This window comes from Podarcis liolepis, assembly GCF_965112155.1.
Source record: "Podarcis liolepis genome assembly, chromosome: 1".
In the NCBI taxonomy this organism is placed as follows: Eukaryota; Metazoa; Chordata; class Lepidosauria; order Squamata; family Lacertidae; genus Podarcis; species Podarcis liolepis.
In genome coordinates, this window is record NC_139554.1 from 69185262 (window position 1) to 69207191 (window position 21930).

General features: G+C 39.5%; 1 protein-coding gene across 6 annotated transcripts in view; it reads left to right on the forward strand.

Annotated features, from left to right (window-relative positions):
* Positions 1–21930, forward strand: part of DENND5A (DENN domain containing 5A) — a 57408-nt gene that overhangs the window by 15971 nt on the left and 19507 nt on the right. For 3 of the 6 annotated variants that reach the window (XM_083476824.1, XM_083476825.1, XM_083476826.1), the window contains 9 exons: positions 963–1623; positions 6126–6313; positions 8282–8599; positions 10094–10312; positions 11254–11488; positions 11870–12020; positions 12501–12594; positions 14910–15041; positions 18141–18293. In XM_083476824.1, the coding sequence (XP_083332950.1) occupies positions 963–1623; positions 6126–6313; positions 8282–8599; positions 10094–10312; positions 11254–11488; positions 11870–12020; positions 12501–12594; positions 14910–15041; positions 18141–18293 (2151 nt within the window). Of the gene's footprint in view, positions 1–962; positions 1624–6125; positions 6314–8281; positions 8600–10093; positions 10313–11253; positions 11489–11869; positions 12021–12500; positions 12595–14343; positions 14449–14909; positions 15042–18140; positions 18294–19092; positions 19198–21930 lie in introns of all 6 variants that reach the window. The other 3 variants (XM_083476822.1, XM_083476823.1, XM_083476827.1) reach the window with 2 other exon arrangements.

Genomic DNA, 21930 nt, shown 5'->3' on the forward strand with positions numbered 1-21930 from the left:
TACTTATAAACATATATCACATAGGCATATTGTTTCCTAAGCCTATATCATGAAGGCATATTGTTTCCTGTCCTCTTACCCATGATGTCTACTTCTATATGTTCTTTTGACCCTCTCTCCTACTGTCCTAGCTCCCGCTCCAGGCATGATAACAGAGGCAATCTGAGAGTGAAAAAAGAATGTTAATTAAAGCAGAGTACAATATAGGTGCAGCAACAGATAAAAGCTAACTCAAACAGAGCTTCTACAAACAGGGTGGAGGAGTTAACTGAGCTAGAAGCAAAGCCATAATTCCAAAGTCCAAGATTCAGGGCACGGTGTTCAAAACCATACAAGAGCAGCAAAGTTGTCCAAACCCAAGTGCCCCCAACCCAAGCTTTATAGCCAAAGGAGAGCACATGCATTACTTGTGAAAATTAGTCTTTTGAGAATGTCTAGACTGCAGGCGCATCAACTGTTGGGGTGGGAGTGTCTGTTCCCATTGGTGGATCCATTGTTTGGCCTTGAAAGACAATAATAAACCCTCCTTCTTGGAATTCTGTTCAGCCACCCCAGGCTGCAGCTCTGAAGTTTTCCTAGCCTCCAACAGTGTGCCCTCACAGGGAGAGAAGCAGCAGCTGGGACTCCTCCCTAGTCCTCCTCATCTGCCTCTTCATCTTCCTCTAGAGTCTGCTCTCCCAGGTTTGTGCCTGAAGGCACTGAGTAACTCATGACACCTACCCAAGTAAATATATTTTCAATAAGACAGGGGCAGGGGAGATAGCTTAGCTACCAGTGTCATAAGCACCACTGTCAGTATAGCAACCCAATAGTAGCTGGCCTCTGAGCAGCTTACAAAAAACTAAAATGTAATACAAAATAAAAGCAGCATAAAAACACAAGTTTTTTATTGTGTGTTATCATCTAATAAAATACCTGGCTGAATAAAAATAAACATTTCTATTTCTTCATTTCTCCCACAGCTATGTATGCCTAAGGGTCTGTCTTTCAAGACACAAGCTGATGCCAGAGAACCTCAGTTCCATTCTTTTATCATTACCCGTGAAGATGGCTCTCGGACATTTGGGTTTTCTCTCACATTTTATGAGGAAGTTACCAGCAAACAAATCTGTAGCGCAATGCAGACATTATATCACATGCACAATGCGGAATATGATATTCTTCATACTCCACCTACCAATGACAAAGATATCTGTAGCACCATAGAAGACTGTAATGGCACCTCTGTAACAAAGCTACAACGATTTAACTCCTATGATATTAGCAGAGACACTCTTTATGTCTCTAAGTGCATTTGTCTGATAACCCCAATGTCTTTCATGAAGGCCTGTAGGAGAGTGCTTGAGCAACTTCACCAAGCTGTAACTTCACCTCAACCACCACCATTACCTTTGGAAAGCTTTATCTACAATATACTCTATGAAGTTCCCCTACCACCTGCAGGGAGATCACTAAAATTTTCAGGAGTTTATGGACCAATTATTTGCCAGAGGCCAAGCACCAGTGAATTGCCATTATTTGACTTTCCAGTTAAAGAAGTTTTTGAGTTACTTGGAGTAGAGAATATGGTTCAGCTCTTCACCTGTGCTCTTTTGGAATTTCAGATATTGCTTTATTCACAGCGTGAGTATAGCCTTTTATATTATAAATGATGCTCAATGTGGTAAAGATACACCTGTTCTTGATGCATTGGGTCCACAGTAAAGTACGCATAGCAGGGCTGGCAGAAGCTGACTTTCCTACTCCTGCTCCCCAGGGCAGGTCTCCCTGCCCTTCAAAATGCTTCACTGAGGGTTGGAAAGCACTGCTGAATGGGAGCAGGCCATAGCATAGGAGCTTAGACATATGGGGTATCCCTAAAAATCAAGGGGAGGCATCTTCCATGAGTGGAGCTCCACATGGATGTTGTCTCTGTCCAGTTTTTCAATAAGGATTCAGTAAGGATTGGGCTTGCCAACTGAATCCAATTCCCTGCTCCTGGCTTAGTGATGTAGTCTGAGTATACCTTGGTGATCATTAAAATTATGAAATAAAAAAACTGGTGATCTTGTAAAACTGGTCTGCATTTCATTGATGATGATGATGATGATGATGATGATGATGATGATTTATAGCTCATCCATCTGACTGGGTTGCCCCAGCCACTATGGGCTGCTTCCAACAAATTAAAACACCAAATACAGTAAAATTTTCACAAGTCTCCTCAATGAAACAAATACCTTGAGTGTGATCTTTCTTGATTTCTTTTAATTCTTTCCTTCAAGACTGCAGTAGGTAGTTAGTGCAAATGAGTTTAAGGAGGTGAGGTCGGTTAGATAAAGCATAGTCAGGAATAAAGTTGGATGTCATTGGTGACGCTGCTAATGATATCTCAGCATAAGGCTCATACTGAATTCACATTTATATAAAAGCCATTAATTTCTAGCAGAATGCTTTGTTCTAAATTTTGACTGTCTTAAATAAATAAAAAAAACCTTATCTGTATAATTGGTGATATGTGTGCTTGACTATACCTGTATAATTGGTGATAAAAGCTACCCTAAAGCTTAAAATGCTATTGTCTCTCTTTAGACCTGTAAAAACCTTTATACTATTGAAAGTTATACTGTGCTTGCAGATATTTTCTAGCTAGATAAAACAATTTTCTGCATCAGTACTAGGTAACTGAAAAAGTAATTAAATAAATGCTTACTGTGCAATCCTGTGGCTGTTTAACTGAAGCAAGTTCCATTGAATTCAGTGAAACTTGCTGCCAGGTATGTGGGTATAAGATTGCAGCTTTACTATAAAATAATAAAGTGTCATTGGGCTGGTTCCAGAGACCCCATGAATAAAGTTGCCGCCACAGGTGCATAATGGCCATGGCAGGGGAAGGTAAGGCAACAAAAATGACACAGGAAGCTGGTATTGGATTGAATTATGCCACAACTTTATTTATTACAGGAAAGAGTAGATTTGGCTGAGGCATTGGGTATGTATTCTGCAGCAGGCAGCTTGCCTACTACCTGATAGGAACCTGGTGGGGTCAAACCTGTGCTGGGGAGTCACCCCTAACATTGATTAGATGGCACAGTCCTGCACAGGCCACCACTGGGAGAGTTTTATTGACCCATTGGCCCCACAATGGACTCATGGACAGAGTCACCCCTCCTGGACCCCTCTAATGGGGTACCTCTGAGACTAAGGATGCAGCCCAATGCCTTATCTGCCAAAATTGTGACGGTTGCTATGAGGTAAGTGAAAACCTACAAGCCTGCCAATTTGCTTGCAGGAGAAAATTTCTCCCTGGTCCCAAATATGGTGACTGAATAAACCATAGCAAGGTCCATAGCAAGGCAATGTGCCTGTCCACCTCACCCCCCGGCTGGACGGGCCCTTTAAGACTGGGTGGGTGGGTGGGAAAATCCCACGAAAATCCTCCAAAAGGGCGGCCAACACCTGGCCACTCCCTTAAATAGGCTAGGAGTGGGCTGCTTGCAGCCCACAAGCCTCAGCCTCTGATTGGCTGAGTGGGCACTGCCTGTCCTTACCTGGGATCCTGACATGGCCAGAGGTGGGCAGTGCCAGCAATCCTCTTCCCCGGCCGCACTGGAAGATGGCAGCTTCCCTGAACCCACCATGGCCACGCCTTGCGGCATTGGCTGTCCACCTGGAGTTCCATGCTCCATGCAGCCTCCTGCTTGCAGAATAATACGGTTATTTTAACTCATTTTCCCTTGCATTTTCTATAAATTCTGGTATATAAATATCTACAATAAAAAATTGTTCAAGTATGTTGGACAGTCCTTTAGCATAGTGTGGGAGATAACATAGTACTTAGCAGGGGGATGGGGGAATTGGTGAAAATCACCTCCGACTTGTGTGAGTAGGAAGACCCTCAGTCCAGTTGCCAGCCTTTTGTTTATGGAACACCTGCTCTGAATATGCCTGTAAACATTTCCAAAGGATATAAATGCCCTAGAGACCCCTGAGGACCATTTGTAATCTTTGGGATGGCGCTTCTCTCTAGATCACTTAAGCAGGACCGTTCTGGTGTTGACCTTTAAAGCCCTAAATGGCCTTGGCCCTATATAACTGAAAGAGTTTCTCCACACCCATCATCCAGCCTGGACACTGAGGTCCAGTACCGAGAGCCTTCTGGTAGTTCCCTCACTGTGAGCCAAGAAGCTACAGGGAACCAGGCAGAGAACCTTCTCGGTAGTGGCACCCTCCCTGTGGAACACCCTCCTATCAAATGTCAAGGAGATAAACAACTGTTTGACTTTTAGAAGACATTTGGAGGCAGCCCTGTTCAGGGAAGTTTTCAATGATTGACGTTTTAGTATTTTTAATATTTTGCTGGGAGCCACCCGGAGTGGCTGGCGCAACCCAGTCAGATGGGTGGCATATAAATAATAAAATTATTATTATTAATTTTGAAAATTGCTTCCCCAGGGGGGAGGGGCCACCCAGCTTTCAGACTAAGGGCAGGAGTCACCTAACCAGCGCCATCGGCAATTCAGCGGAAGTTCTGCACAAGGACTTTTCCATGTGCAATGGGGCTTTCCCCCTCCCTTGCTACCCCCCAAAATTGACTTTGTGGGGCTTGGGGAAACCCCCCAGAACAGTGCATGGGGAAGGAGAGGGAGGATCATGCCAACTGACAATAGTGGGACATTGAATTCCACCCATAGTCTGTGTAACAAAGCATTTAGTCAGGCTGAGTTACTTCTCAGAGCTTCGATAAGATTCTGCACAAGGTGCTGGAATAGTAGCGTTTGGTCCTCAGCCGTTTTCCCTGCCCCCCTGTTCAGGTATGTCACAAGAATTAGTAATGCTCTTTTGGAGGCTCTGGGGAAAAATATTTATATATTTTTACTGAGAATTTCTGATCAGAATCCTCTGGAGGGTGTTCCATCCACATCATCTCCTGAATTGCTTGTTCCTCCTGTATTGCTTGCTCTTCCAATCTAGTCTGGGAGTTGGGTAGTCCTTTCACCTGGAGAAGCAATTTAGAATGCCCCGGCCTAAGTGCTCCAGAGGGAGGCACCATCCTGAGGATTAGGAATATGAGGACTGAGAACAAAAAATTGTGGTAAGAAAATGACTGTTTTTTCTTTCTCCCTGAAACATTCAAACTAAGTTTATAAACAGCTTTTTTAATAAACATGCTGATCATAATAGTGGTTGATAGACAACCTAAGTCATACTACGAGTTAACCCATTGAAATAAATGACTTGTTACTTAAAACCATTGACCTAATGCGTCTACTCTGCGTATGACTTATTCAACTATTACTCAATACAGTAAGCTATCAAATCATAGTAAGTCGAACTAGTTTGGATAAAAAAGCTGGAAGTCTTTTTTTGCAGGTTCAATAGTTCCTCTTCTATCCATCCCTCATTCTCTTTCTTCACATTGTTTTAAAATTCCTATTCAAAATAAAGTTTAAATATGGTCTGCTCTTGTTCAGATTCCTTCTGCTGTTAAGTGCCCAAAATATCTTAAGGCTTGAGAATTAAATATAGCCTTTCTGGCTCAGCTAAGCCACATTAACAATTGGTGATTATCTGAACTGAATCAATGACCGTTCTTGAATTATTTTTTTTACTGTGATAATTTATGTAGACTTTGTAAATACTACAACTGGCTAACCTGAAGTGATAAAACCTTTCTGTGGAAACAGATTGCCTATGTGTATCAACAGTTTAATATTATATTGAAGAAAAAGTTCAGTATAAAAGTTCAAGCTGCAACAGAGTCTGTTGAAGATGCAATGGCCATATGTGTCGGATTTTAGCAGGCTCAATATAGCGCTATTTCCCCTCTCCTCCATCCCATGTATTGGGGAGAATGGGAGGTTGGTCTGTGGCTCATAAATCCTTTTCCTTTCTACTGGGTGCAAGTTATTTTTAAAATAATAATAAAAACTTCTCTGCATGATATCTGGTAGAAAGCTATGTTTTACTTTATCTTTCATTTCCACAGAGACTAAGCAACTGATATTTTTAGAATATGTATTGTGCAATGCCTTGTGTTTGTTTCTTAGTGCTCCTTATATGAAGCCTCTAGGTTTGTGCTGATGGTTGCATTTTCATGGTGGCTCTCTAAGTGTGTTCTCTTCTTCACTACTTCCTGTTTCTAGATTACCAGAGACTGATGACTGTGGCAGAGACAATCACAGCACTGATGTTTCCATTCCAATGGCAGCATGTCTATGTTCCCATCCTTCCAGCCTCTCTCCTGCATTTTTTAGATGCTCCTGTCCCATATTTGATGGGCTTGCACTCCAATGGACTAGATGACCGGTCTAAGCTGGAGCTCCCTCAAGAGGTGAGAAATTTTACTCGAGTCAGGCTTCACTGCTTGCTAAACTGTTTCCAAAGGAGAGAATTTTGAATTAGTGTTATTCCTGCTCTTCCACTTATAAAAGTCTCTCTAGAACAATGTGTAATTGGGTTTCAGGTAGATTGGATAAAGGACTAGTTAAGAAGAAGAAAAAGCTGACATTCTTTCAAATTGATTGTTGTAACTTTAAAATTTAGAAATTGCTTTAAAAATTAAATGTGATTCTCAGGATATTGAATCTTTTCCTAATATGACCTACACTTGAGATTGTAAGATGAAGGTATGCTTTTGGCTACATATTTTTGTTAGCAGCATCCCTTAGCCATATTCCTTTTGCTAGGAATAGTTTCTCAATGGTAATTTTAAAGTATGTTAACAAAAATGGAGCAGAACTCATACAGGGAATTATCGGTATAACAGGTAATGTGAGTTGAGTGGTTAATGTGTAGTACAAGCAACCACTGTGCACATAATTATAAAGAATTATACATATTGCCCAGTTAATAGACCTTCTCTACAAAAGGACTTTGTCGCGGGTGGCGCTGTGGGTAAAACCTCAGTGCCTAGGACTTGCCAATCGTATGGTCGGCGGTTCGAATCCCCATGGCGGCGTGAGCTCCCGTAGTTCGGTCCCAGCTCCTGCCCACTTAGCAGTTTGAAAGCACTCTTAAGTGCAAGTAGATAAATAGGGACCGCTTTATAGCGGGAAAGTAAACGGCGTTTTTGTGTGCTGCGCTGGTGCTGGCTCCCTAGCTGCAGCTGCAGCACGCTGGCCACGTGACCCGGAAGTGTCTTCGGACGGCGCCGGCTCACGGCCTCTAGAGCGAGATGAGCACGCAACCCTAGAGTCGGACACGACTGGCCCGTACGGGCAGGGGTACCTTTACAAAAGGACTTAGGTATGTGTGTATATATAGACTCCATTTTGTACATTTTCTGGCCAGTATGCACATTCTCCTGCAATCACCTTAGCACTACTTTGAATTCAACCCACTATATATTGCCACAGCAGTTGATGAATAAGATGAAAGTGACTCTTGTAGATGCTTCAGTGTTGGAGTTGGCCTTTATGATTCTGGCTCCTGTGGATGAGTATGAGTTTTTAAGAAATCCAGACAATAAAAAGGTAGCAAATTCTTACATCGTGTTATGAAACCTCAGCACCTAGCTATTAGAGCAATAGCAGCTGCCACCTTCATAGCACATGTGTCCACGTTATGGGCCAGGATCTTACTTAAGAAAAAGCCTTAGGCTGACATTCATGTTAAGAAGGACCTTAATAAATTGGCCAAGGTTGTTGCCTTCATAGTGTACGCAAGCTTAGATGCCCTTCAGTTCTCTTCTAAAGCACTGGATGCTGGTATTGCTGTCCAGCATCAGTTGTGGCTTTGGAACTGGAATGTTGACACCATATTTAAGTCTAATGCAAAGATGTTTGCCCTCTGCAATTCTCTGAATTGTTTGCTACAGTAAGGAATTGTTGTTGAGGGCATAAACAATTATTACGTGTCTTACAAGTTTCCTTTACGGAAATGCATATTACTTTCCTTCCTGCATTCCAAGCACAGCTGAAAAGAACAGGATATGTGTGTTTCCTCTTAATCCACTGTGACCAAGCATTGTAAATAATCTGACACTGTATCAAGGAGTCAAGAAAATATATCAGAAATAAGGCCTTCTAATTTTGGTAAGACTTACTCCAAAGTGTGCCTAGGAATTCAGCCTTAATCCTTTCCAGTTGGGCCGTTATCCTACTTTCTAATTCAAATTATTCTCTCTCAAGTTGTTATATACATTTCCAGTTTTTAATGAGTGTTTGTTTACACATTACGATACCTAGGATTTCTTTGCACATTTCAAAATGACAACACAGGCATTTTACATGTGCAGTATGTGTCAACGTTTTATATCTGCTCATGATTTCTCTTATATCTCTCCTGTCTTAATTCTCAGGCAAATTTGTGCTTTGTGGACATAGACAACCACTATGTTGAATTGCCAGAAGACTTGCCTCAATTTCCAAATAAACTTGAATTCATTCAGGAAGTCTCTGAGATCCTTATGGCTTTTGGGATTTCACCCGAGGGAAACTTGCACTGTAGTGAAAGTGCCTCCAAGATGAAGAGCCTCAGAACATGTGACATAGTCTCTGATAAGAGAAATGGTAACCTAGGAGGAACAACTTTAAATTCATATGAACTGTTGAAAGAAAATGAGACCATAGCAAGACTTCAAGCACTTGTTAAAAGAACAGGTGTGAGCCTAGAAAAGGTAATTTCATAATACTTATGGAAGCTTCACACTAGAACATTGTGTAGCTGATAGTGGATTGCTAAGGAACTTTACTGTGAATCTGCATTACTACTTGGTTCTAATCCCAGTTTTGCTGCATGCCACTATGCCTGTGTAATTTTGAGAGAGACTTGTCTGCTACAGAGATGTATGGAGTTTATTTTACGTATGGAGCAAATATGTTTGCCAACATTCACAGTTGTAGTGCAGCTTGGCTGCCTATGAGTTTTTGTTTTAATTTGTGGTGCTCTAGTACCACTGATCTAATACCAGGTCTTTAATGAGTATTGCTTAAATTGTGCCATTGAAGAAGAAGAAGAAGAGTTTGGATTTGATATCCCGCTTTATCACTACCCGAAGGAGTCTCAAAGCGGCTAACATTCTCCTTTCCCTTCCTCCCCCACAACAAACACCCTGTGAGGTGAGTGAGGCTGAGAGACTTCAAAGAAGTGTGACTAGCCCAAGGTCACCCAGCAGGTGCATGTGGAGGAGCGGAGACGCGAACCCGGTTCCCCAGATTACGAGACTACCGCTCTTAACCACTACACCACACTGGCTTTAATAAACTGGTTTATTAATTTGTCATTTTCATTATCTTATTGCAGTACAGTATTTGAATTGTATCCCATAACTCTTCTCATTTAAGGTTGATTTCTGTTTGTGTGGTCAGAATATTTTTTTGCATTGTTTTTTTAGTAGTCATGACAGCAGTCATGATGGTAAGCTTTTGATGTTGGCAAGCTTTTGATATTGAAATGCCTATGCTATAAATGTTCCTCACCTTGATTTTCCTTTTTTTTTTTGGTGAAGATATACTTGAAGCTTGATATGGAATAGTATTTGGAAACTGGGTGTTAGTTATGCCAACAAACCAATTGTTTCTTTTTTTCCTTTTGGAGTTACAAAAATAAAGTCATATTGGTAAAAACATAACATACATACAGCAGCATCAAATCTATTATTCTAAACCTTGGTGAACAAAGAGAATGTTTGTATAAAACAATTTACCAAGTTTGACTATCATAAAAGAGTTTAGACATTACTGGGTTGCTCCATATCCTGTGAAATCACTTAGTAACAGGATATGGATACATATTCCCCCAAATAATAAGTAATTTGTGATTTTATTGGCAGATCATATTAGTCAATATTTTTTAAAAATGACTGTGAACAGGTCTGTTCCTTTCCCCTAAACCTGAAGTAATTTTTTATCAGATTCAACTGGTTTACTTGTTTGTAAAAACAATTTCACTTAGAAAACAATTTACTTAAAATGCATTAGGAAAAAGGCACTGTTGTTGTTCCGCTCTTGCCATGAATATAAACACAGCACCATCCTGTATCAGCTCTTGTAATTCCAAAAAAATATTCATCATGGACATAACCCTAGTCTCTGACAGGCTTAACCTCACGTAAGTCAAATGCATAATTTCTATGTGAATAATTATAGCTTCAAATTCTTTTTCCTTATAGCTTGAAGTTCGAGAAGAGACTGGTAGCAGCAAGAAGGATCTCAAAGTGCAATGTGATGAAGAAGAGTTCAGAATTTACCAGCTGAATATTCAAGTGCGGGAAGTTTTTGCTAATCGTTTCACTCAGATGTTTGCAGATTATGAAGTATTTGTAATTCAGCCCAGTCAAGACAAAGAGTCATGGTTCACCAATAGAGAGCAGATGCAGAACTTTGATAAAGTGAGTATAAAGATGGACACCATGAAAGCAGAGGACAGGGGATCCATATGCATGATGGGAAGGAGAGTAGGGCACATGAAGCATCATGGCACAGTCCTCCAAACCATGGTTTGGAGGACTGGGAATTGAGGCACCAAAAGAGTGTTCATTTGTAAAGTAGTCCTTTCTATCAGCCAGAATTAGCTCTAATTTTGTTAAGATCAATGTGGTAAATTGTGAGAAGGATACTGTGTGATGACTTAATTCCTTGGAATGTTTAATGGGTGGTGTGAATCACATCTTGTTAAAAAGATAGATCAGAAACAAAATACTACTTTTGTAAACTGACTTATTAGTCACAGGTTATTCGCTTCACTATAAGCTGATAGTCCCCTCCCCCACTACGTTTCCTTTGTGCATAGCTGTCTGCCTATGATGATTCCAGCTGGTAAGGGCCAAATTAGACAACCACTGAGTGATGGGGTGAGCTCCCATGGCTCTGTCCCAGCTCCTGCCAACCTAGCAGTTCAAAAGCACGCCAGTGGAAGTAGATAAATAGGTACCGCTGCAGCGGGATGGCAAATGGCATTTAAGTGCACTCTGGTTTCCATCACGGTGTTCTGTTGCACCAGAATCGGTTTAGTCATGCTGGTCACATGACCCGGAAAGCTGTCTGTGGACAAATGCCGGCTCCCTCGGCCTGAAAGTGAGATGAGTGCTGCAACCACATAGTCACCTTTGACTGGACTTAACTGTCCAGGGGTCCTTTATCTTTTTACCTGTATATCTGTTTCAAAATAGAGTGTATATTAAAATTTATAATATAATATAATAAAACAATACATTTAAAATATAGTAAAATAGAAAATAATTTGATTGTGTTGATAATTGAAAGTATTCTTCATATCCTTCAGAAATCATTTAACATGGGGAGACAAACACATTTTCTTTCAATTTACTAGGCATCATTCTTGTCTGACCAGCCAGAACCTTATTTGCCTTTCCTCTCAAGATTTTTGGAGACACAGATGTTTGCTTCCTTTATCGACAACAAGATTATGTGCCATGATGATGATGATAAAGACCCTATTTTGAGAGTGTTTGATTCTAGAGTGGATAAAATTAGACTGTTAAATGTTCGAACACCAACTTTGCGCACTTCCATGTATCAAAAGTGTACTACCATTGATGAGGCTGGTAAGCTCTGAAATATTATCTTTAAAGGCACTATAGTTATGTCTACTGGTAAAACCAAGTTAATGCTCAGCTAGGAGCAGATAGAATGAAGATCTTCAGAAATGCAGTAGTTTTAAAATACTATTAATAAATGACACTATTTAAGAGATGGGTTCAAATGGAAATATGAATGTTTTGCTCTCAAGGGGGTTCCTTATACTCCTTTAGCACTCTGAACAGGATACATATTTCTGACAGTAGCTTTCTAACTTGTGCTTCATAGACTTGGGGTTCCTGTCTTCCCACTTGCCTCTTTTATTCTCCTTTTTAATCACGCATGACGACCTCTTGTCAGAATGATACGGTTTAAGATGTATATGTAATGGTTTTGTTTGTCTTCAGAGAAAGCTATCGAATTAAGGCTTGCAAAAATAGATCATACTGCAGTCCATCCCCACTTGCTAGATATGAAGATTGGACAAGGAAAATATGAGCCTGGATTCTTCCCCAAACTTCAGTCTGATGTTCTTTCTACGGGGCCAGCAAGTAATAAGTGAGTAAGCTATGTTTGGAAGATCTTCTGCTTAACAAATTGCACAATTTGGGGGCCATTCAGCTTTTGAATTGGGAGTTGGTTGTGATAACTATAAAATGTAGGCTGCTGGTGGCAATTGAGACTTGGATGTAATGGTGACTGTCATGAACATATGAACTTACAGATGATATGCTAACCATTCTGGAGTTAAGTTTTGAAGCTACGTACCAGATCAGGTGACAAAAGTGAGAAGTGAGAAATTAAGCATCCAGTTTTTTCTTGTAATCTCCACTTCCACAAATAAACTTTGACTATCAGTTTTCAAATATTAATAACAAAAATATGTTGAGTGGGGTTTGACCTAGTATAGGTTTCTGGTTAAACTGTATGTTGTACTATTTTGACCCTATCTCCCTATTAGCTGCAGTTCAGAATGGATATATATATTCCCTATGTGAGCTAGAATACATTTTTAAAATGTCGATTATAATTTTCTAGATGGACCAAACGAAATGCACCTGCACAGTGGAGGCGGAAAGACAGGCAGAAGCAGCACACAGAGCACCTTCGTCTTGACAATGATCAGAGAGAGGTGAAAACTGTTGAGCACAATTTCCAATCTAATGTCTTTATTTTGTACAGAATAATAATGTAGGTTATCAGACTGTATGTATAAGATGCTTTTCCCAACCCCATGAAAAAGCATAGCCCAGTTCTTCATCTGATATAAATGGTAACCTCTTCTAAAAATAAAGGTCTTTGCCAGGGGTTGTCTGACTTTGGGGGCCTTTGGGCACATTTGAAATAGGAGAAACTATTGTAGATCTCTCTCTCTATCTCTCTCTCTCTCTCTCTCTCTCTCTCTCTCTCTCACACACACACACACACACACACACACACACACACTGCAAGCATGGCTACATATATTTTTTTCTGCCCTTCCCACCAGCAGTTAGGCTTTCAAAAACGTGTTTGCTTTTTTTCAAGCTAGTTGGGAGGTGGTGTGAACTTCCTGGAGAATGCAGCTGCAGTCTACAGGAATGTCACTCTCCACAGCAATGAGACTTAGAGGAGTTGATGGTCCCTTCCCCAGCTCTAATTCCCCAAAATTGCCCTCCTGACATAGTTGACCTTGAAACACAGCCTCATATTGGTTGCAATAGAAGGCTTCTTGCAAGCATAATTTCATCAGAGAAGGGGTGGAGCAATGGGATCTTGTGGGTGCCAAGAAGGCCTCTCTGGTCCATGTGCACCCATGGGCATTACATTGGCAAGCCTTGTTTTGTGCCAAATGCAATTGTGCTCGGCAGCCTAAGACATCGTGGACTTAAGGTTCCCTAAACCTTTAAGGTTCCCTAAACCTTCCATGAACTGCCAACTCCATTTCTGCAGGACCATCTGGTGATGGTTGCATAACCCCAGCTTTCTCATCTCAGTCCATAGGATGGGTCTTTATCTTGCAAAATCTGCCTGGAAGAAGAAGTGTCTCACAAATTTACCTCTTTCCTTCCCACATTTCTGTATTGGCAAGTGTAAATTTACACTGTCACATCAATTTACACCCTCACCTGCCTTATGTGAGGGTTTGATTGCACACTCCTTACCCCTTCCTGATTAGTGACATTCCGCTGAACTACCAATTCACACCCATGACACAGAGTAAAGGTGGGCTGGACATCTTCTTGACATCTATGAGGACCCATGTTTGCATGTATGTTTTGGGGAAACAGCCTTACAGTGTGGTTATATTGTTTGTTTTTTGTTGTGGTTTGTACCCTGTTTGCTTTCTTTCTCATGCCTTCCCTCTACCCTTGATAATGACTTCTCCACTAGACTTTCTGAGGTTTGGTTGTCATCTTCCGATACCCAAAGGGTAATCTCCCACTTTGCCTAATTACTTGATTTGTATTACACCAAGGATGCAGACGAATCCTGTAAACTTTTCGTATAGAGCCAAAAGTATCAATATGCCATTGATGTCAGTGGGGGGGGGGGCAGTTATATAATCACTGAAGAACAGTCTTCTGCTATCCCAAATATGTAAAAACTGAGTTCTAAGCTTCTGTCATTTTCTTTTTTCTTTTTTAATCTTATCTTATGTGTTGATGCATGCATTTTATTCTTTTCTCTGTTGAGATCTGTTATTTATAAATTGCATTACATCACTATTCTTTCTCACTTTGGAAAGACATAAATTGTCTTAAGCAGCCTCTGTCCTGTTTTTGCATGTGTGCTCTCATTATTTCATGTCTGCTTACCATGCTTTCATCTAACATGAGCTATATGATTTTTGGTTTGTTTTTTGTTTCTTGTTTTGCTGTCTTTCCTGTTTTGCCAGCAGCTGGATTTTCCTTTGCCAGACCTTCAGTTGCAATTTTGTTTAGACTTGGACCAGCATGATTGGCCTTTCAGGCACTCTTTTAAATCTGTTTCAGAACTCTACCTGGTATGTTGTGTTTATGTAGGTACATTGTGTGTGTGTGTGCGTGTGTGTGTCTTGTTATATATAATATGAAAACATGGTGTTTGGTTATGGTACTGAACAAAAATACATAGTTAAGTATGTATTTCAGAGTCCAAAGAGAATTTCTCTTACATATTTGATATAAACCTGGGATCATCATATTATTATGCTATTACAAATATATTGGCTAGTGTAATCAGTGCAATGGTTCCCTATTCATGCAATAAAATGCTTCAGGTTTTTTCCTGAACAATAACAATAGCCAATTATTGATCTCCAGTACAATAAAATAAAAAGCATTAACCCTTTGAGAACTCAATATGCCATTATTTTTTAAGATATTTCTTTGACAAAAGAGCAAAACATATACTTCCACATATAAGTGCTTTAAGTGTTTTAAAAGTTGTGCATTTCTATATATGTATGTTCCTCTTTGTTTATAGAAGTATATCCAAGAAGCTCGGAATCTTGGCAGCACTATTCGGCAGCCCAAATTGTCTAACCTTTCACCATCAGTAATTGCCCAGACCAACTGGAAATTTGTTGAAGGTTTGCTGAAGGAATGTCGAAATAAGGTATTGTGCTGGTCTTTATTGAGGCAGCCTTTGCTAGTACTATGGAGCTAGGTAGTAGACTGTGTCCTAATCTTATTGTGCCTTGATGATATTTTATATTGAGATGGAAGGCTCCTCTATTTACTTCAGTGGAGGGAGGGATTTCATGTATAGAAAGGGATGTGCCTCAAAATTGCTCCCTCTTGTGTAAAGTATGGGGAAGTCCCCTTGTACAGGAATTTTGTGGATAGTCAAGTTTAAACATAAGTTTAATCATAAAAAAGTACAGTTCAGATAATGTACTCTTTCCTCCATATTGTGGTCATGGTTTCTTCTTTTTTGGTCTCAGAGCCACAACTGATGCAATTCTTCTTAAGGCTGTTTTATGGTGCCCATAAATGTTGCGATTTTCTGTACATGATTGCACATGCAGGGAGTTGGACTAGATGACCCTTGGGGTTCCTTCCAACTCTACAGTTCTATGTAGGAACAGGGAGAAACATCTAACCTTGGTTTTCTGGTACTTGTATCTGTCTGATGTAGGTTTCTGCTGTATCCACATATCAGTATTAAATGTTTTGCATGTATCCATAACTATGTGAAGTTTTGAAGCAGATCTTACCTTAAAGAATTCTGTTGATTTAGCAGTGCCCAAGGGTTAGCCTTAAGTAATCTGCTATTAGTCAGCTAGAGGAAGATGGATTGAACAGTGTGTGTGAAATCATGCTTAGATTTCAGCTGAGCCCATCTATTAGCTAAGCCCATCTTTCAAGACTGATAAATTGGAATTGTCAAATGATAGCAACAGTGGGTATAAGAAGTAAAGTCTGCAGTGTGAGATGATTAAGGATAAACCTTAGAGGCAAATAATATATCTGTAAGAAAAGACAGAGACACAGCACTCTCTCTGCTTTAAAGTTGTTACCTGAGAAAGATGAGATGCTTTTATTGATAGTGGCAAAGACCTGTCTAAAAAATGAGCTGAAACTGTATCATGTTCTGTTCCTGTCACAATTGCTCTATAGCTCTAGCATTTTATACCATCTTACAAGAACAGCTGTAAAGTCTATTATCAATTGTTTAATTTTTCCTGGGGCATTTGGAGGAAAATATGTTGCTGTGTCAGATTGTCAACCAAGGTCCTATTGTTAAAGTTGTCTGCTGTAGCACACAATGTAAATTAATTTACTGAAATGGAAAGGCACATTCCTTAAGCCTAGAAGAAAAACTGCTTCTGTAATGATTTATAGATAAAGAGATTTGCTGCTGTAATGATGAGATTGTTGATAACTATTGAATATTTCGAAAACATAATCTTAATAGGTGAGGAACCTTAAAGTGGTCCCCTTTCTCCCTGTTTCATCATTTATCCTTTTTGAGGGCACCATTTCAGGTGAATCCTGAAACAGAGAGGTAGAGTGTGACACAGTGATGTTTGCTGTTTTGGGGAGATGAAAAAGGGCTTAAAATTGTGACATTTTAGAAGATGCTGGTTGTGCTGGCAACTTTGGTAGCAGAGGCAGAACTATCCCTACTACAGTGACCACTGTAAGCCCTTCCTCTTCTCCACAAAGTGGGGAGGGGAGCTTCTTTGGTCCACCCCTATAGAAATTATGGAATGCTATATAGGGAGAGGAACAGGACAGAGGATGCCTTTTATTTTTCCTTTGAACTCACCCTGTTGGTTTCCTATGATGGATTAATGTATAAATTTCATCCATGGAGACAATTTGAACAAGCAGCCAGTAGTCATCCAGCCCAATGAGACAGGAGATTTCCAGTGGTTGCTTCTTGCCACAGCACAGCCAATCTGACAACAGATATCCCTCTGAAGAAAAGAGAGCAAAGAAAACATCTTAAACTACAGAGCAGGAAGCATTGGGCTGACAGTTTCTCCCATATTAACATATCTGTATCACAGTTTTGTTCTAGCACATGCATGTTGTGAGCTCCCTAGTATCACATAACAATGCATGCTAGGAAAAGGACAGTTATTTTGGGTTGGAGGCAGGTAAATAATTTTTCGTGAACATAGATAATTTCTACAGAGTGGAGAATCCCCAAACAGCATCATCATGAGTGCAGTTTCCTAATAATTCATAAACATACCACAACTTTTTTTCTCTTTGAACCTGAAGTTACCGGTACTTTACATAAGCAGACATGCACAAATGTGCAAAGTATAACCTTTGTTAATTAGAAATTCTAGATTGTATGTAGACATGTCCTCCCAGAATTATTCCAGTTTAATCTATGATTTTCTACCCAAGGGTTAGGTGGGGTGCAGGAATCCTGAGATCTTTAATTGTATTTTCCTAATTCAAAGATGAGAAATATGGGGCACTCACAGTAATTTTCATCCACAGAGGTAACGTGTTTAGGATTATCAACTTTCCATTAGGGGGGAAAAAAAATTCTGACAAGTATAGTTGCAGAGTAGTTTTTGTAGGACAATGGCAACATACGTTCTACAGATTAGAAATAAATCATATAATGCTTGAACTCAGAGGAGGATACAGAGTGCCTACAGTATGCGCAGAACACACGTTTGTTTTCCAAGCAGGGATGTTTCCAAATGCCTTTTCTGGCTGTAACCACCTGTGCTACACCCCATGACATGCCAGTGGGGCCCATGATGCTCATGTATGGATATGGGGGGAACAAGGGCTTCAGCAGGAAGGGGGTGGGCGGGAAAGCCCTGTTCAGCAAGTATAATTCTCTGTTCACATTTCTTTATGATCTTCTAGACCATTGTGTTTTGAATCTCCGGTTTTCTTATTATCTGATTTCTGACATAAATAATATTGCAGAACAGGTGTTGTGGATTTGCACACACAGGCAAACCATAGACTTAAATTCACTTGCTGTCAGCAACTTTTCCATTGTGCTGAACAAGTTTGCCATGTCTGATTTCTATAGAAAAACAAGGCAAAAAAGGGAACAATGCTGGCAGTATGTCACAACAGATAATCATTGCCAGTTAAAACAACACATTTTATAATTAAAATCACTGTATTTTACTCAACTAACACGTTGCTCACATGATGTGAAGGCTATTTAATATTCTGGTGGTTTCATCTGACAAATAGTAACTGTCCATTTCTCTTTCTGTCTCAAAAGACAAAGAGAATGCTAGTGGAAAAAATGGGTCGTGAAGCAGTCGAACTTGGTCATGGTGAGGTGAACATTACAGGTGTAGAAGAGAATACATTAATAGCTAGTCTCTGTGATCTCTTGGAAAGGATATGGAGCCATGGTCTGCAGGTGAAGCAGGTAAGAATTGAAGTTACCACTCTACAATTTTTCAAATATTTACTTACCTTTTAAAAATGTGCCATCTTTTTGTATTGTTTTCAGATATAAAGAATGAGTTGTGCTGATACATGCTTGAATTTTTTTGAATGAGATTTAGATATTTTATTTAAATTAGAATTTGCATTTTAGGTAGAGGTGCTTAATTTAATACTAAGGGTTGGATCCAGCAGAGGACCTTCTCAATGGAGGAGGTAGAGATAATTTTGACAGATTCCTCTTTCAGTACTCATGGTTGCCTCCTACACTTCTGAATACTTCCCCTATACCCCAAGGAAAGTTTTTTGGGGGGGTTGCTGGGGAAAGGAGAAACCTCTTCCCCAATCCATCAACAGGACAGAGAACACATTTTCTGTGAGCAAAGCTATGCTCACGGGATTTCTGGATCCAGTGCAAGAAGTCCTGACTCTTATTTTCCCTTGTTTTTTTTTAACCTTTACTTTGAGCTTTTAACTAGAAAATGATGAAGTAAGGCACAAAGTCTCATTCCTTTAAAGAGAAACTGCACTGATGGATTTCCTGTATGAAATTGCCGTTACTTATACATAAGTTCAAAGGAGAACAAAAAAATTGAATTTTGGTTATCTAAGGAGCTTTGGTGGCCTTTATATCTTGTTTTGTAGATTAGAACTTCCTGGTTTTTTTGTTGATAACTTAGGTAGAGCTACCTTTGCCCAAATCCACTTCTAGACTGTAACAGTTTCTGTATGTGCAGGTATATGCTGTCTGACTCTTACCTTCCCTCTTATATACTACATAGGATAGAAGCTGTACTACTTTCATCCTAGAAGATAGAGCATCAGTATACTCTGCTACAACTCAGATTTGGGCCTTTCAGACCAGCAAGCGGCCAACCCTACATAAGGTTAATTCTTTGAATTGATTGAAGATGTTGGCAAACAGTGCTGAACGGTCTGTTGTGGTAGAGTATTTAGGAATCTGATGGAAGAAGTGCAGTATATCCAAGCACTTCTGAAATAAAAGTGTAAAAAAAGAATCACAATTCCTCCTTGTAAAACCAGTTTTGGTTTTCAACCACAGAAGCCTGTTTCTGTAAATTTGTTGTTTGAGAAATCATCAGTAGAAGATTATACCCCCAGCTCCCTCCATACTACACCCAGCTTTTGCCCCCCCCCCCCCCCGCTGCTGGATCGTCTTAGCCCTGCCTAGCTACCAACTTGCTCTTCCATTTGTGATTGCGGCCTCATATTTATCAAGCCAGTTAATGTTGCAAGATGTATGATACTGCTTACCTGTCAGCTTTGAGAGTATTTTTCCTTCTTTGTTGTCATCTCTTGGACGCATGCCATTCTTCTCCCTTGACTTTGTCCATATCTCAGCATGCAGTTCAAGGAAATGAATTGTTACCTTTCATGTGAGCTTTTCATTCATAATTCCACACAATGTGATTTTCATTTACTATAAGCTCACTTGGGCTTTTGTGCTCTTTACATGATCTGTTCCAGCACTGGAGCCAGCATATATGTTGTTCATCATGTAAGTGTAATATTGAGAGAGATGTTTACAATGATGTCTTTATTTACGCATTAAATCTCTTTTGTATTGTCTGCCTGCCTTATTGTTTACAGGGCCATCAGTACCATAAATCCTAAACCAGAATTTAAAGGGTCTTCTAATCCAGTCTCCTACTGCAAGGCAGGATCATTTACTCTCTAGTTTTTCACAAATCAGGCAGTGAAATCCAGGCCACTATGGGCCACAGGCAGGGGGTAGGTGTATTGCAGAAAGTGCATGCTGGTTTTCTTGAGTCATATGAAGTTAAGTCAGGGTAAAGAAAAATAAGTGGTCGAAAATCCAAACATCTTGAGGGGAAAAAAATCTTTCTTGGCTCCAGTTTGATGGATAAGAATGAGAAAAATCTATTCATTGCATATTCTTGTCCTGATACCTGTATGAGTGAGCCACCAGAGCAGAAATGCCAATACAGCTTACATTAATCTTATTGAGCCTATTCAGTTTCTTTATTCCTATTTTAGACTATACCAGTTAAATGAACATTGTTTTAATTAATAATGTGATAATAATTTCAATATTTACTATAAATCAAATGATGTTTGTTAGAAATATTGAACCTGAATAATTATTTACTTTAACATTCCTTTGTAGCCTATGCATTTTTCTGTGTGTCTTCAATAATGTTCACCTATAACAATTAAAAACTACATTCTGATTCCTGACCATACATTAGTGATATTTTAGCTGTCAGTATTTATACTCATACACTTCTTGCCCTAAGTAACTTTCCTTAGTAATATGTTACCCTCCCTGATAAATGATCAGTTGTAAAAGGGACTTCACATTTTGCAAACACTCAAGAAATCCTTGGACTAAAAAGCTTGAAGTCAACAACAGTAATTATAATAAATTTGTTATAAATCTCTGGTCATTACTGCTGTGTTGTTATTAAATCAGGTGTATTTATAAGATGGGTTGGCTTCCATGTTAGCCTTTCTTTAACTTCTCAGCAATTTCTTTATAGTGAGTTTGGGCTGTGACCCAAAAAAAATTCTGTCACCATCTTTATTAATTCTGATATCATCAGTGTTACCCAGATCTCCTTTGGCTCATGGTATATCTCACCTAAACAAAATAAAGAAGGAAAAGGTTAATGAGCACTGATTCCTTCCCTCCCAGCAGCCCTCCACCTTCTCTGGTTGCTGCTTCCTCAGTTCTCTGTTTTGGTCTTGGTAACCTTAAATAACAGCAACTCTATCCAACACTAGGAATGAAGTTCAATGGCAGCTGGGTGAGAATTACTTAGACTGAGAAAGGCATTTTTTAATTCTCCTATTATATGTACAATAATCAATAATTCCCATGTTTGCTTGAAATATAGCAATATTTGTTATGGGAGATAGCGAATTTTAACAATTATATATTTAATGTTACTTTTTTCTGTGTCTAAATATCAATGCAAATCTAGAACTAGGTTGCAGTTGTATAACATTCATGATCTGCACTCATCCAGTATGGTTATAAGCAGCTATAAACTTGAATAAGTTTAGTTTTGTACAGTCTACCTTTTATCTAATTTGTACAAGTATATAATTTTACTGGAATGCCAAGTCAGAAGTTTATCTGAAGGATCCTATTTGAATATTTGAGGCTACTCATTAATTTTCTCAATATTCTGCTATAACAAGCTTTAGCATTCATCAGTCAATTTATAGATGCTCTTTAGTATCTCACATATTTTAGAGATGCTCGTTAGTGTCTCACATTTTTTATACTCCAGAATATTGCTGTATCCTAAATTTATTTAGCTAATGTGTAGTAGTATTTGTTTTATATTCTGCTTTTTGACCAGCATTCTCAAAATAGCTCTTAAAATTTATTAAATACATTGAGATATTAAAAACCATATACTGGTACTTAATACAAGCCTAGCAGAGAGTCATCTGATACTGACTTTACCTGCCTCCATCTTTACCTTTGTTCTTCCCATCCCATGTTAATGATAAAAGGTCTTGGAGCAGGAAGGGAGAGCTTAATTGGAGCAGAAGGCAAACCTGGTTTTTGTCTTCACCTGATTCCCTTCTTCACCTTTAATGCTTCGAAGATACAGTCTACACAGGTT